The sequence below is a fragment of the Octopus sinensis genome, linkage group LG15 (assembly GCF_006345805.1).
Source record: "Octopus sinensis linkage group LG15, ASM634580v1, whole genome shotgun sequence".
NCBI lineage: Eukaryota > Metazoa > Mollusca > Cephalopoda > Octopoda > Octopodidae > Octopus > Octopus sinensis.
Genome location: NC_043011.1, coordinates 34,177,162 through 34,194,220, shown reverse-complemented (window position 1 = coordinate 34,194,220; position 17,059 = coordinate 34,177,162). Strand labels below are relative to the sequence as shown.

Below are 17,059 nucleotides of genomic sequence, written 5' to 3'. Positions count from 1 at the left end.
TATAGCATTTTCACTGATTCTATCAGCCCTCCAGCTCTTTTTTCACATCTTCTACAAATAAAATCTCTTGCCAGTGTTGGGGGTCACCTTCTTTATTTTCGTACACCTACCATGAATACATTTCTCACATTTTGTACACAACACTCTCTTCCTCACCATCATCATTGTTTTCCTGAGGTTTACCTTTAAACCCTTGCTTTCAAATGCCTCCTTCCATTTCCGAAACTTCTCCTTCAATCCCTCCATTGTCTCACTTATCAGAACAAGACCATCCACATACAGTATCTCCATTATCAATGCCTCTCTTGTACTCTCCATCACAACATCAACCACTATTGCAAACAACGGTGAAAACACAGATCTCTGATATGCACCAACTTACACGGCAAACTCCTCTGACAGCTATGATCCAACTCTAAATCTTGTCTTTACCCCTTCATACTAACTCATTAATGCTCTCACTATTATCCCTAGTACACCTCTCTCCCTCAATGCCCACTCAATCAACTTCCTTGGAACCCTATCAAATACCTTTTCCAGATCAACGAAGCACATGTACAATTCCTCCTCCTTATCTCGGTATTCCTCTTGCAGCCTCCTTACAATGAATACTGCATCTATTGTCTCCTTTCCTGGCATAAAACCAAATTGCATCTTGTCTACATCCACTGTTTTCCGAATTCTCCTCTCCAACACCCTTTTCACAATCTTCATTGCATGCTCCAAGAACTTCACTCCCCTATATGCCCCACAACTCATCGCATCCCCCTTTCTCTTGAAGATCACTACTAACACATTTAGTGCCCAGTCATCTGGCATGCCTCTTCCATCCAGCACACCCTGACAAAGCTCCATCAACACAACAAACCCTATCTTTCCGCTTGCAGTTATCATTTCCACACTTATGTTTGATGGACCAGCTGCCTTTCCTGTTTTCATTTCCTTCGTTGCCTCCACTACTTCTTCCTTCTCTGATCCCATTCATTCTCCTCATCCATAACTCCCTCCATATGCTCTTTCCAAACTCTGTTCTCACTAAAATTCAACCTTCCATCACTCTCCCTCCTTCAACATCTCTTCCATCTTTTTTCATTGATTTAATAAACCTAAACACTCTATCTGGGTTCTCATCCAGCCTACTCAACTTCTCCTCAGCTCCCTCCTCATAGATCTCACAAATGCCCTCTTTGCAGGATTCTTTATGTTATTATACACGACTTCCGTTTGTTTGATCCAGTTATTACATAAAGCTTTGTGCAACTCCTACTTCCTTACTATCACATTCCTCACCTTCTCGTTCCACCACCACCACCTATCTCCTCAATCTCTCCTACTTTTCGTCCTTCCACACACTTCATCACATGCCTTTAGTATCCCTTCCTTAAAAGACTTCCACAAATCCGGTGCATCAACTTCCCAACTCTCTCCTCAAAATTTGCTCTTGTTTCTTCTTCCTTCAGTTTCCACACCATTCCCCTCTCAACCGTTCCCTCACACACTTTTTAACTTCTTATCCAAGTCAGCAACCACCAACCCGTACTGCAACTCTCCTGGTATTGTCTTCACATCTCTCAGATACTTTCTGTTTTCCATGCCAACCAACATGAAATCAGTCTCATTCCCACCTGCACTGAAACTCACCTTCCTTTTCTCTGCTTTCCTAAACCACATGTTCACCACACACAACTCATTCTCATCGCAAAACTCCAACAGCATCCTTCCTTCCTTCCATATTCTCTTCCCAATTCCATTTCCCCCCCATGCACACCCTCAAAGCCCTGCATCCATTAAAATCACCCATGCCCAAAACCAATTCATCTATCTTATGTAAGTTCCACTCACTCACCATTTCATCAAAGAACTGCTCTTTCTCAGTGATCCCTCTTCCACTTTGCAGACCATACCCACAAATCACCCTCACTACTTCTTCCTCAAAAATCATCTTCCATGATTCCACAAAATTAGGATTGCTCAACTTAAGTGGGATGCAGGGGACATGCCTATATGTAAGGATAACCACGATTTTAGTTAGCTTAACATACCTTCTCAAGCACAGCAAACTGCCAGGAGTATTGGTCCTTTGTCATCCCCTCTCTGAGGCCCAATGTCTGAACGTCCATTCTCACCACTTCATCCTATACCTTCCTGAGTCTACCCCTTTCACATATTTTCTCCATAATTAGAGATTGGCACATCTTGATGCAATTGTTCATATGCATAACACAACAATACCTGGGGTCGATTTCTTCAACTAAAAGGCAGTGCTCCAGCATGGCCACAGTCAAAATGACTGAAACAAGTAAAAGTGTAAAAGTGTATACCAAAGAGAAATATATTTGAAAATAACACTATTCCCAACACTCCCATATTCATCCCCTCCCATCAAACACCTGCACAAAGGTAGCAAAGCAGAGAATATTACCTGTAAATCAGGCTGAGAGGTAACCCATCGACCAAACGACCCGAGGCAGGAGATCAAGTCGTGTTTATGTGGCACTGGCCGAGAGAAATTTTCCTTTGTGAAGATGATATCATCTGTTTCTGTAAACATACGTACTGTAAGTAGAGCAGAAAAAGATGCATTTAATTTTTTGTTTTTGTTATTTACCATGAAGAAATCTCTGAAACAAGAAAGACTCCCTACAAAAATTAGACTTTACTCCATTTTGTTGGTGTAAAAAAAATGGATCTTTTCGCTTTGACCGGCAGATTTTTAAAATAATTTCTTTGTAATTAAACACTTTTAAACTTCGTATACTGGTAGAATGTGTTTATAAAACATCTTTTTCTCTTGGCTTTCTAGAGAAAATTCTGTAGTTTGTAAGCTATTTGTTGTTTAATTTCTTGCATTTCGGCAATTTCAACCAATCAATGACATCTATTGAGATGAATACAATATCTCCGGATCTTTGTCAACAACAATTATTTGTGGTGTCATATGAATTTGTCACTGTTATTTATGAGAAAAAAGATACCCTGTGGCCATAAACTGAGGGGTCACTCGTAAACAGAGCTGGATAACAAAACCATTCCCTCTTTAGTGACCCTAGTATCGATCTATTGCATTTCAATCTGTTTTAGGGTTAGGGTTAGAGTTAGAGTTAGGGTTAGGGGTTGGGTTAGGGTTAGAGTTAGGGTAAAGGTTAGGGGTGGAGGGAAGGGTATCTTTTTTTCTTCAGAAATGTAAATAAACCCAATTTGTTTCTTAAACAAATATATAATATGTAATGTGCGTATCTGTGTAACAGAGAGGAAAATTAAAACTGCATATGTTGTGAACTTAGAATATGTGTTTATTAATAAAAGTTTAATAACGATAATCTTTTATTCATACGAACGTAACTGATATGAAATATGTCATAAATAACAGTGACAAATTCATATGACACCACAAATAATTGTTGTTGACAAAGATCTGGACAAATTGTATTCACCTCAATAGTCGTCACTGATTGGTTGAAATTGCCGAAATGCAAGAAATTAAACAACAAATAGCTTACAAACTACAGAATTTTCTCAAGAAAGCCGAGAGAAAAAGATGTTTTATGTAACACATTCTATCAGTATGCGAAGTTTAAAAGTGTTTAGTTACAAAGAAATCATTTTAAAAATCTGCCGGTCAAAGTGAAAAGATCCAAAAAAATTTCTCTTTTGTTTATTTTATGAGTAAAAAGTCCATGAAATGGATGCAGGCACAGCTGTGAGGTTAAGAAGCTCACTTTGCAGTCAAGTGGTTTCTAGTTTACTTTTACTGTGTGGCACCTTAGGCAAGTGTCTTCTACAATAACCCTCAGGTTAAGCAAACCCTTGTGAGTGAATATGGCAAAGGGAAAATGTGTGAGCCTATCATATATGTATATATGTGTGTTTTTGTGTGCCTCAGCCATTGCTTGACAAATGGTGCCATGTAGTGGGACTGAACCAGAAGCCACTTGACTGCAAAATATGCTTCTTAACCCCACACTTGTACCCATGTCCATTTCATGTACCTTTACATATAAAATGAAAATAAAAATATAGGATCTGGTTTGATTTTTTTGAGACATTTTTTAGGGAAAAAATTACATCTTCGATGCCATCAAATATGATAAGACTAAATGCAGTTATTTACTGCAAAAGGAATCTACAGTTGAATCTATTATAGCCCCTAGAAGGAACATTGATAAAATTTTGTTCAGTAAACTTACCGCCATTGTCAATGATACAGTCAACTCCCAGTCCCCCAGTCTCTTCCATTACACTGCTGCGTAACATACTGCCGTGGCCACTCACATCAATTATTTGTGCTGAAAGGAGAGTGAATTATACACTGTTAAAAAAAGAAGTTAGAGAATGTCCTGAGCCAAGAGGCTAATTAAGCCAGAGCTTATCGTAGGCTCTAAAGCATTTAAGTGAACGAGAGTATAAGACAACACCCTAAACAAAATGCCAGACCATTGTAGGGTTAACTTTCCAGTTACTACTGGTACAACTCCAGGTCACTGGACTGGACTGGAGCAACAAGAGATATATATGTGTCCTTGCATATAGACACTGGCATAGCTGGAATCAGAGAATAACAAAACATTTGTCCAATTTTTACTGTGTTGATAATTCAGTTAAGTTCCAGAAGATCAAGACAAATGACTCCCTTGTCATCTCAAAGAACAGGTCACCTTATTCTGCTGTGCTGATTACTGGCTCTTGAAATTTTTAAGCCATGGAATGGAAAAGCGATGTGCCCCCATTCTGTGAACTCAGACTTCCTTTTTAGATCATAAAAATATATACGTTTCATCCCCTGTCACCAGATTAAAATGAAATGTGTTCTCATCGGCTTCAAATGCTTCCAGCAGATCTGAGCAGACTTCCATACTTTTCTCTTTCAAATCATTTGTCAACTGCCAAAGTACCCAGTTTGCACAGGTTTTCTAATGACCAGTCTTTCACCATTTCCCGTAATCTATTTTGACCATAGTCCAGTTATGCAACAAGTTCCACAAACTGCAACTTGTTTATCGATGCATATCATTTCATGTACTTGTCAGCAGCTGCAGTTGATGGCCTTACACTGTGTGGTTTCCCTTTCTTTGAACTTCTTCCATCTGTACACATTGCTCTTGTCAATGGTGTCATCTTTGTAAACAACCCATAGCATGGCCACTGTTCAATAGAACATGTAAATAAAAGATAAAAGACAATAAAATTGATAAGAATATGTTTTTAGAAAGAATGGAGTACCAAGGTGGAATAAGATTAACTATTATTTACCTAATGAAGGGATTGATGACTTTAAAAAATTCCGTTCATCTGCAGAAGCCACAGTTGTAATAACCTAGAGAGATTTATAATATATATTAAAATATATTAACTAACAATGATAAATCTCAGAGCGAGTTATAAACAGTAGCGATAACACATCGTGACGCATATTTGCCATTTGAATATGGCTAGCCCCTAAGGGTGGACCCCTAAGTAGCATCCACCCTTAGGGGTTAGCCATATTCAAATGGCAAATATGCGTCACGATATATTAACTAAAATTCATGAAAAATAATAGGATGTGTGACACTTCCCACTGTTACTACTCTAAATTTTATATTTTCACTGTCTGCTGCAATTAATATTACAATTCAAAAGGTAGTTTTTTAATAGGAATTTTATCAAGATTTAATACTAAAAACACACTGTGGGGAAAAAAAAAAACATGAAAATATGAAAATCCAGGCTCAAGGGGAGGTAATTCAGTGAGTATTATTCTTAAATATATACGTACATGTTTATGTAGTGTATACACACATATTTGCACACATATTTATTTATTTATATAATCATCGTCATCATTCATCGGCATTTCACATCCACTTTTACATGCTAGCATGGACTGATTGGCTAACTGGTTAAATGGTTAACTATCAGATTAATAATAATAATAACAACAACAACAATAATAGCTTCAAATTTTGGCACAGGGCCAGCAATTTCGGGGGAAAGAGTAAGTCGGTTACATTGATTCCAGTACTTATTTAATCAACCCCGAAAGGATGAAAGGAAAAGTCAACTTCAGTGGAATTTGAACTCAGATCATGAAAATGGATGAAATACTGCTAAGCATTTTGCCCATCATGGTAACAATTCTGCCAGCTCACAGCTTTATTGTAATAATAATAATAATAATAATAATAATAATAATAATAATAATAATAAAAATAATAATAATAATAATAAGAAGAAGAAGAAGAACAACAACAACAACAATAATGATGATGATAATAATAATAATAATAATAATCCTTTCTACAATAGGCACAAGGCCTGAAATTTGGGTGGTGGGGATAAGTCGATTACATCGCCCCCAGTGAGTAACTGGTACTTAATCTATTGACCACGAAAGGATGAAAGGCAAAGTCAACCTCGATGGAATTTGAACTCAGAACATAGAGACAGGTGAAATACTGCTCAGTATTTCACCTGGCATGCTAACGATTCTGCCAGCTCCCTGCTGCTGCTGCAGCAGCAGCAGTAGCATCATCATCAATAACAACAACAACATGTCAAGTTTTGGCACAAGGCCAGCAATTTTGAGGAGCTTGGTAAGTTGATTACATCAACCTCAGTACTTGATTGATACTTATTTTATGAACCCCAACAAAGATGAAAGGCAAACTCGGCCTTGGCAAGATTTGAACTCAGGGTGTAAAGAGCCAGAAGAAATGCCACTAGGCATTTTGCTTGGTGCAGTAACGATTTTGCTAGCTTGCTTGCCTTACTGCCTATAATATTAATAATACAATAAAGTGAAACAGAATCAGTGTGTGTGTGTTTATTTTGGCATAATGACCCAAGGTACCACAAAAGAAGGCATTTATTTATTTCATTGAAACTGAAAATGAATTGTCTTTACCTTTGCCCCCCAACTCAGGGCTAGCTGAATGGTAATACTGCCAAAAGTAGAGGCTCCATCCATTACGAGTATTGTGTCTCCAGCACAGAGTCGACAGAGGTAGTGAAGTGCAGTGTAAGCATGTAAGCAATCACCGATGCCACAAGCAGCATCTTCAAAACTCAACATCTCAGGTTTCTTTACTATTAAGAAGGAAAGAAAGAATGTGAGAAATAACAGAATAGAATAAGATGTCATTAAAAAGTATAAGATTATAAAATATCTGACGCATTTGAAAAGAGTACAAATGGTATAGTCTGTGTGTGTACAGATATATACACATATATACATATGCATATATGTGTGTGAATATGTATATGTATGAGTATATATGTATATGTATGTGTGTGTATATATATATATAAATATATGTGTATGTGTATGTATATGTGAGTGTATATGTGTGTGTGTATGTATGTGTGTATATATATATATATATATATATATATATATATATATATATATATATATATATACATATATATATACACATATGGATATGTTAAAATCGGCAAGCCAAGTGAGACCATAACCTGTGGCCTATGCCAGGAGTGTAACCAGCCCACTTATGCATATCTTTCCTTCATTGGACACTAAACTTTGCTTGTGAAGACCTGTTGAGGCAAGTGAAATTGAAATTGAATTCGATGACTGACATCCATGCTAGTGGAGTGCTAAGAGCACCATTTAACCGTGATCGTTGCCAGGGCAGCTAAATGGCTTCTGTGCCACTGGCATGTAAAAAGCACCATTGGAGCATGATCATTACTAGTGTCGCCTTAGTGGCACGTGAAAAACAATATTCAAGCGAGGTCATTGCCAGTTTTTATATGAACAAATTGCTTCTCTGGATGTGTTGAGGACCACATCTCACTTGTACTTTCCATTTTAGCATGGTTTCTACAGGAGAATACTCTCTTTCTCTCTCTGCTGTAAAAGCCATACAAAAAATAAGATAAAACAAAACAAAACAAGAAAACAGGATGGTCATTACAGGAACACATTTGATCAATACATCCATTCACTCAATACTGATCTTGGAGAAGATGGGGTGTTGAAACAACAACAGCAGCAGCAGCAGCAGCAACAACAAAATAAAAAAACTAATAGAGAAACTCAGCTCTCTACTTACCAATGTCATATTCATGGAATATACAATATTCGGCACAGCCAGAATTAATGCTGGAAAGCGGAACCACGCCTGAAAGTAAGAAAGAAGAAAACACCTTTCAGTAAAAGAAATTCGAACGTGAACCATAGCAGTGAGAAGTGACACACTGTTGTTCTTCCAAGAGGCGACGTATATTTATTAATTAATTACTTATTTTATTATTGTAGATATTTTTAACCTGATGAGTGGCTATATTTATATTGAAGTGATTTTTACTACTACTACTAATATTTTTACTATAATCATTTCTTAAATATAGCCACAAAACACATGTCATTATTCTACCAAATATATACGTTTCATTTATTATTTTGCACATTACTAAATCATCGGTATGTTATTTTTTATCTGATATTTAATATTTCTATTATATGTAATATTCTAGATGGTGTAATTTAATTTTTCGTTTTGAATTGATAAAAGGTGTTTTTTTTCTAATTTATATATATATTATATTTTGTGAAATTTGATTTAGTCTTTCTAAATTGAATTTTTCCCTGTAAGTTTGGAATAATATTCCCTCAATTTATTATTATTATTATTATTATTATATATCATCATCATCATCATTTAATGTCCATTTACGTGCAGGTGGCACGTAAAAAACACCCACTACACTCGCGGAGTGGTTGGCGTTAGGAAGAGCATCCAGCCGTAGAAACACTGCCAAATCTGACTGGGCCTAATGAAGCCTTCCGGCTTCACAGACTCCAGTTAAACCGTCCAACCCATGCTAGCATGGAAAACGGACGCTAAATGATGATGATGATGATTATCATGCTGGCATAAGTGGATGGTTTGACAAGAGGTGGCAATCCAAACAGCTGCATCAGGCTCCAATTGTCTGTTTGGTAAGAGTTTGACATCTTGATGCCCTTCCTAATGCATCCACTTTACATGGCACCAGCATAGGTGCCTTTTATATAACACCAGCATGGGTGCTTTTTGCATGTGTGTGTATACACACATACACATACATTTAGTTGGGTGTATCACTGAAAGAAAAAAATATTCAATACAAGTAACAGAGTTTATTTATATCTAATTTAAATTTTCTACACAAAATACATGTCCTGCTTTTATGTTGCATTTCTTCTAAAACAATGTTCAATTTAATCCTATTGCTGTTGTTTAACTCAGGGTCAGCTCTGCTCAAGTAGACCTATGTCTTGAAGTTACGATCTATTGTTCAAAATGTATTATGTCATCATTTTTCTAAAGAACCCTTTTTACCATTAGTTCTCAACTGGTGTCCATATGACCTATGGGTCCATATAAGATTTTGTTGTTAAAATTTATGCACAAGAAAACGGTTATATTTCTACAATACACAAACTGTTTTAACCATGTTTTATATAATTCTATTAATATTTAATTTTAAAAATATAATAAGATTTTTTTAAACATCAAAAGACTATCTGAGCAAAATAGAAATTGAAGGGGTCTGTATGTGAAAAATGTGTGTTGTGTTCTTCAGCAAAATACTTTATTTCACGTTGCTCCAGTTCACAAATTGGTACAAAAAAGTTGCAATGTCAATGGTGCCAAGCTGTATCAGCCTTTGCCTTTTCCTTGGATAATATCAGTGGCATAGAGAGGGGAGGTTGGTATGCATGGACAACTGCTGGTCTTCCATAAACAACCATGCCTGGGCTTGTGCTTGGAGGGGAACTTTCTAGGAGCAATCCCATGGTCATTCATGACCGAAGAGGGTCTACTCTTTACCCTGATATGCTAGAAATAGCAGCCATTCAAATCTGACTTGAAGTTAAACAACAGATCGATAGCTATCTCAGCCTTATACACTAATTTAATTGAATAAATCACATTATTGTCATTTTTAAAGTTAGATACTTACCTACAACAACATCACCTTCTTTGAATGTCAAGACACTTTCCCCTACTTGAGTGATAACTCCAGCTATATCTCGACCCACAGCATAATGTTTCTGATCAGGATTTTTTCGGAATACTTCATCAAGAACCTATCAATGTCAAAGCATGAAATAAAAAAAAAGACACAGGTCATATGGTTTGAAGGTTGTTTACTATTATTATTAAAAAAGAGTACTAGTTGAGTATCCCCCAAAATTTCAGGTATTGTGCCTGTAGAAGAAAGGCTCATCATCAATGAGCTGGCAGAATTGTTCACATGCTGGACAAAATGCTTAGTAGTATTTCGCCCATGACTATGTTCTGAGTTCAAATTTCGCTGGGGTCAACTTTGCCTTTCATCCTTTCGGGGTCAACGAAATAAGATCTAGTGAAACACTGGGGGGTCGATGTGATTGACTAATCCCCTCCCCCACAGTTTCAGGCCTTGTGCCTATAGTAGAAAGGATTATTATCAAGGTGGTGAGCTGGCAGAATTGTTAGCATACAAGACAAAATGCTTAGCAGCATTTCTTCAAGCTCTTAACATCATGAGTTCAAAATCCATCAAAGATGACTTTGCATTTCATCCTTTCAGGGTCAATAAAGTAAGTACTGGTCAGGTACTGGGGTTGATGCAACTGACTTAACCTCCTCCTGAAATTACTGGCCTTGTGCAAAAATTTGAAATCATCATCATTATCATCATTATTATTATTGAGTGAGAGAGCAGCACATGCCATCAAAGTGACACTGGGGTAAAATATACGAAGCCCAGTATACCCATCATGACTACCTGTCTGATAAAGGTACACTAGGCACATGCATCACAACCAAATGTGCACGACATGGTGATCTCATATCAAGATAAACAGCGCATGACCTTGCAGGTGGGGCCCAGTTAGAATTTTCTTCTCGTTGAGTAGCCCATCCTGCTCAAAAGGTCCCTGAATAAGGATTGTTTAAGGATGTTGAACGAACCACCCATGTTTCCAAAGGTGAATTATCCAAACCTCCAAGAATTCCTTTCAACACATGGCTATGATGCTCCCCCACTACTTCTGCTTGTGGTCAGAGATGCACATGTTGTCAGCCACTAAGGGACATGATCAACTGGTTAAGGTCAAACAACTGACAAGCAAATCTCGTATGATATTGAGCAGAATATTTGCTGTAGCCCATCTTTTATACCAAGACAAAATAACGTACATGATAACACTTCCAATCAGTTAATATCAGAAGCCATGAGAGCCACTGTCTGGTACTGCATCAGGGCATTTATTATTATTATTATTTTTATTATTAAAAATTTTTGAAGCATTTTCTATGCATAATGTCCTTCTATTTCTTTTTAACCCTTTCGATACCAACCCGGTTGAAACCAGCTCTGGCTCTGTAATACAAATGTCTTGTTTTCATAAGTTTTGAATTAAAATCTTCCACCAAACTTTAGTGACAGTTTATGTTCCTAACACTATCTTAATGATAACTAAGTTATTTCACTAAATTCTTTGTTATATTTAAAATTGAAAGAAACACAGAGCATCTTAACAGAAATATGGTAACAAAAGGGTTAATGTAACTTTGTCATTTTTCATCTCTAAACATTTTTTTATCAGCCCCAACCCCTACCTAATTTGTGACATTTCATGTATGAATGGCAATACAAAACACCCTGTAACAATAACAAAATAGATACCTTCTGGTTGATAGGACTGAGAGCTGAGGTTTTGACCTTCACTTGAACTTCATTTTTGCCAGGAGATGGAACAGGCAGCTGAAGATGAAGAAAATATAAAACATATGTATTTTGTTTATGAAGCACATTTTAGTTGTATATTTACATATAATAATATTCTTTTACTCTTTCAGATTGGCTTTCAGCGCATAAAGGCATTCTTGTTTATATCAGTAGCAGGGGAGGTAAATCATCCACCACTGCTGAGACCATCAGATCATGTGATTTCAGTCTTCCATGGTCTTGTTAACAGCGACCACTTGGATGCTAGAGACAGCAGCAATGTATCTTTGTTAGTAATGTATAGAATCACAGTGCCAGAACAGATACTGGTGTCACAATTGGCCAGTGGGCTTATTAAAATGTAATTATTAGTGACAGAAACAGAATTAATGCCAAAAGCCACACTTAAAAATGGATGTTCTGTTAGAACACAAAATATTGTGGAAGTTGCCATGACAAAAACTCTCATATTGGCTTTCACTGTATAAATGCACTTGCGATAAATATTACATTTGGGATTAATGCTGCTTCTGTCACTAATAACTATATGTGTGTGTGTGTATATATATATAATATTAGGGAGTATAACTCCAAACTTACAGGGAAAAATTAAATTTAGTATTAAATCAAATTTCACAGTATAAATATATAAAATATAAATTAGAGATAAAACCACTGCAACTCAAACAGTGATAGACAGAAACCAATACATAAATGACCAATATATACATATATAATTTTTTTTCTTTTTTTAATATATAACTTATAACTAGATCTCAAAAAGTATAAAATGAATGATAAATATATAATATAATATGTAAAAACACTATGTACGTTTCATGGCTACAATTAAATTAGAATTACAATTAAGTTTAAATTCAATTGAAATAAATTCAATTTAAAATTATAGTTAATCTTCAGGTTAATGATAATAGTTAAACAATATTTAAGAAATAAATAATAATTTTCTAATAGAAAAAAACTCCATTAACTAAATTATAAACTTAAAACATTAGGATTATTTTCTACAACACATTTATTATGTCAAATATTTAATTTTTAAAGTAAAAAAATAGATAGAAATATGTATTTATCTTTGAAGATATAATTTGGCTTTAAAAAACATATATATATAGCCAACTGGCTTCCGTGCCGGTGGCACGTAAAAAGCACCATTCAGGCATGATTGTTACCAGCGTCGTGCCAGTGGCACGTGAAAAAACATTCGAGTGAGGTCGTTACCAGTGCCGCTGTACTGGCTCCTGTGCAGGTAGCACATAAAAAACACCATTTGAATGTGGCTGTTGCCAGTACCGCCTAACTGGCCCTCGTGCTGGTGGCACGTAAAAGCACCCACTACACTCTCGGAGTGGTCGGTGTTAGGAAGGGTATCCAGCTGTAGAAACTCTGCCAGATCAAGATTGGAGCCTGGTGCAGCCATCTGGTTTGCCAGTCCTCAGTCAAAATCGTCTAACCCATGCTGGCATGGAAAGCGGACATTAAATGATGATGATATATATATATATATAATGGTATAATTATAAACAGGGCAAATTTTAACCATTTCTCTGCCGACTTAAAAAAAGGATGAACAACCTTAATCAATCTTCGAATCTTACTGGGTTCTCATCAGAGGCATTCACAGAGAAACAATCAGCTAAACTGTTTATATACTCAACAAATGCAGCAGTTACTCTATGAAGGGGTCCCTAATCTGCATACCAAAAGTGTTTAACACTCTATAAACACCAGCAGCCTGTCAACAGGAATCTTAGTCCACACAGTATCAAGGTATGATATAATAAATGTGTAACATATGGTATAATTACATGTATTTATGTGTGTGTACCATCTCCACTCTTCACCCAAGGTAGCCATGTTTCACCTCTAATGCAAAACATCGTTTTCTACTTCTCAATGCAACTCCCCTCCCCCAGTCAAGGGGATCTTGTCCTGCAAATTTACTAGTTGACCTTTGACCTCACTGCTGTTGGTGCTACATAAAAAGTACTCAGTACACTCTATAAAGTGGTTGATATCAGGTAGAGAAACCATACCAAAGTAGACAACAGAGCTTGCTGCAGTCTTCTGACTTCCCACTGACTGTTGGGCTGTCCATTAGATGTTAAATGATAATGATCATCTCATTTCACATGCATTTTCAGATTTCATCTCTCCATTATTATGAATTTAAAGACAAGAAATGTTGCGCATAATATATATATATATATATATATATATATATAAGCATTTCACCCAGCGTGGATTCTGTCAGCTTGCTGCCTAAATAATAATAATAATAATAATAATAATAATAATAATAACCAAGACCTAGTATTTGAAGTAAAACGAATCCATAGAGCCTCAAAAGTGAGTGTTGTACCTATTGTTATCAGTGCACTTGGGACTGTCTCAAAGAGAGTAATATTCTGGCATCAAAAGCCGAAAATACCAAACTTCATAGGAAATATTCAGTTGACAGCAATACTTGGAGCAGCTCATGTGTTGAGGAAAGTGTTACATCTCTAAGTTGCAGGATGGAGCTGAGGCATGATAAATAAATCAAAAGTTTAGTGAATAAATGAAAATTAATAATAATTGTTTCAAAATTTGGCACAAGGCTAGTAGTTTTAGGGAGAGGGGATTTGTCGATACTATTGATCTGAGTACTTCACTAGTACTTTATTTTGTCAACCCCAAGAAGAATGAAAGGTAAAATTTGTCTTTGGCAGAAGAGACAGGATAAATGCTGCAGGGCAATTTTTTTTCCGACGCTAATCCATCTCCAAAGAGATCCATAATCTGAAAAATCGTAACCTTAGAGTAGGGGGTCACCAAACTTTTTTCACAGAGGGCCAGATAACTGAGAGAATGACAAGTGGGGGCCATATAACGATTTTGTTCAATACATTACAGTGAATACACAAAAAGTAAAGACAAACAACATTTATTTACCAAAATGTTATCAACGAAGGCGACGTTTAGCAATAAGATAGTTATACCACACTCAGTATGCACATATCCGAATCTCACAAACTAAGCAGCAGAAAAGGTTGGTGGGATTTGTGTAACTGGTGTTTAGCTTTTAAGATATTATCAATATTTGCTTAGGAATTGCTGCATCCAACCAAGAGAATTGCTTTGAAATGTTCGTCAGTCAACCTCGTTCGATGTGCTGACTTCACATCCTTCATTACTGAAAATGTTTGCTCACAGACATAAGTTGTTCTAAACACTATTGCCATACCAAATGCAAATGAACTATCATTGCTGGTACTTACACAAAAGATACAGGGCGGTGGAGGGCAAGATGAACTGCCCTTGCGGGCCGTAGTTTGGTGACCCCTACTTTAGAGGAAAAGGGTTGTTTGAAAAACATCCCACTTTTGGTAACATGAAGTAAACCAGAAGGCTTTGCTTTCCAGTTTATTTGATATCAGAAAATCTCATTTTCTTTGAAGAAGAAACGTGACACCGTAACAGTAATTACAATTAATTCACTTTCTTGCAGGTGCAAAAAAATAATAATAATAATAATAATAACAAAGTTATTGCTTTCATAGGAGTGGGGGTCAGGATAACGGAAAAACAAGTCGAAAAGTGTTGTGAAGACAAGTTATCGTCACAGAGAAAAAATCCTGAGTGTTGTTGCGAATGCTGGTAGAGGCTATTTTCAGATAGTAGTGTGAATTCGTCTACTAAGAAACGCCCCTTTTGTTTTCACATTAAACATGGCTCTGCGTTTTCGGAGTTGTATTTATTTAGCAAGTAGTTTGGATTAGAAATCATATGTTGAAACTGAAATAAGTACGTCGTGGAAACATTACAACAACTTTTTAAAACACACATCAACCGTTACATTAAAATACTATACAAAATGTTAGTAGTATTTCGTCGTACATCTACATCCTCGTCACTAACGAATGTCAGTGGCTAATAATGAGTCTTCCTCATAAATTAGTATGGTTATTATATTTCTTACGTAAAAGAATGACACACTATTGGGGAAATCATACACATTACAGATACATTCTAAAAGTGTTCTGAAGAATTTCAGTGACTATGTGGAAATAAAGCGATGCAGTGCAATAAATAAATGTGCGGTGGGGAGAATAGCAAAAGAAACAAGAGAATTATGTTAAATTCTTTTGTCTGAGCATTGAACTATACAGCTGGCATGAAGGGGTTCATTGATCCAGCCAGAATGCTATGAGTATTTACTGTATTGAACTAATAATAGAAGGTGCAGGTGGTTAATGGAAACGGTACAGCTTCGGAACATAGGCCTTAGAAAATTTGTTTTCGTGTCTTTTAAGTGTCATGTTCAAGCCGTGCGGTGTTGTCTCAGCCTTTAGCCTCGCTATAGACGAGAAATTAGTACCAGTGGGCATGCCGTGACCGATTCAATCGGTCATGCGGTACCACTTACAAAAAGAAAAAAAAAGAAGTTATATGTTTAAATAAAAAGAAAAGAATACACAGTGTCTGTGAATGTGTGTGTGTGTATATATATATATATATACACAAGATTAATCAGCCGAAATTGCGAAGATGATCTGGTTCTTGACTGATGACTGAGGGCTTCGAATGTCCCGTCCTGTGGTTCTTGTGTCGTCTCTTTGATGTTTCATGTTCTTGTCCATGTCTGTATTTATTTTTTACTGTTTACATATATATATATATATATATATATATATATATATATATATATATATATATATAAAGTCTTCTCTAGTTATAAGTAAATTTACAAGCTATTGTATGGGCAATCTGATATTATAAATCAATCAATAACCACAACTGTTGCCATGTTTTAAGTATTAACAGAAAGATGGAAAATTCGATCACTTTGACACAAGAAACAAACGCTTATAATAATAACAATTAAGATAATAACAATATCTGATGGTAAGGAAAACAACTCACATCGGTCTCAAGAACATATTTTGACGTTTCTTCGTCTGAATTAACAACAGACTTCCAAAACACGGCTTTCATTTTGACCGGTGTCGAGGGAATTTGTGTATCGGTTTTCAAAATGTGCTGAAAACTTGTCAGAAACCTCTCCTTGAAACTTTCTCTTTCTCACTGAATTCTTAACTCTAATTAATTAATAATAGTATAAAAAAAATTAATTATATATATCTAAAAACAATGTAGTATTTCATTTATCCGGTTCTCAGTTAATTTTTTCTGAACTTCCGATATGTTTTAATGGATCTTTTCGGTTTGAACGGCAGTTTTCAACATAATTTCTAGGTAACTAAAAAATTTTAAACTTCGTATACTGGTAGAAAGTGTTTATAAAACATCTTTTTCTCTTGGCTTTATTGAGAAAATTCTATAGTTTGTA

General features: G+C 36.0%; 1 protein-coding gene across 2 annotated transcripts in view; it reads right to left on the bottom strand.

Annotated features, from left to right (window-relative positions):
- The window catches only part of LOC115219625 (quinone oxidoreductase-like protein 1), a 29,610-nt gene extending 12,820 nt beyond the window's left edge, over positions 1-16,790 (bottom strand). For both annotated transcript variants that reach the window (XM_029789776.2, XM_036509628.1), the window contains exons 1-8: positions 16,633-16,790; positions 11,665-11,742; positions 9,952-10,078; positions 8,055-8,123; positions 6,884-7,065; positions 5,251-5,314; positions 4,188-4,286; positions 2,423-2,556 (exon numbers count right to left, since the gene is read on the bottom strand). In XM_029789776.2, coding sequence (XP_029645636.1) covers positions 2,423-2,556; positions 4,188-4,286; positions 5,251-5,314; positions 6,884-7,065; positions 8,055-8,123; positions 9,952-10,078; positions 11,665-11,742; positions 16,633-16,704 — 825 coding nt within the window. In that variant the 5' untranslated portion in view covers positions 16,705-16,790. The remainder of the gene's footprint in view (positions 1-2,422; positions 2,557-4,187; positions 4,287-5,250; positions 5,315-6,883; positions 7,066-8,054; positions 8,124-9,951; positions 10,079-11,664; positions 11,743-16,632) is intronic.
- Positions 16,791-17,059: the final 269 nt, after the last annotated feature.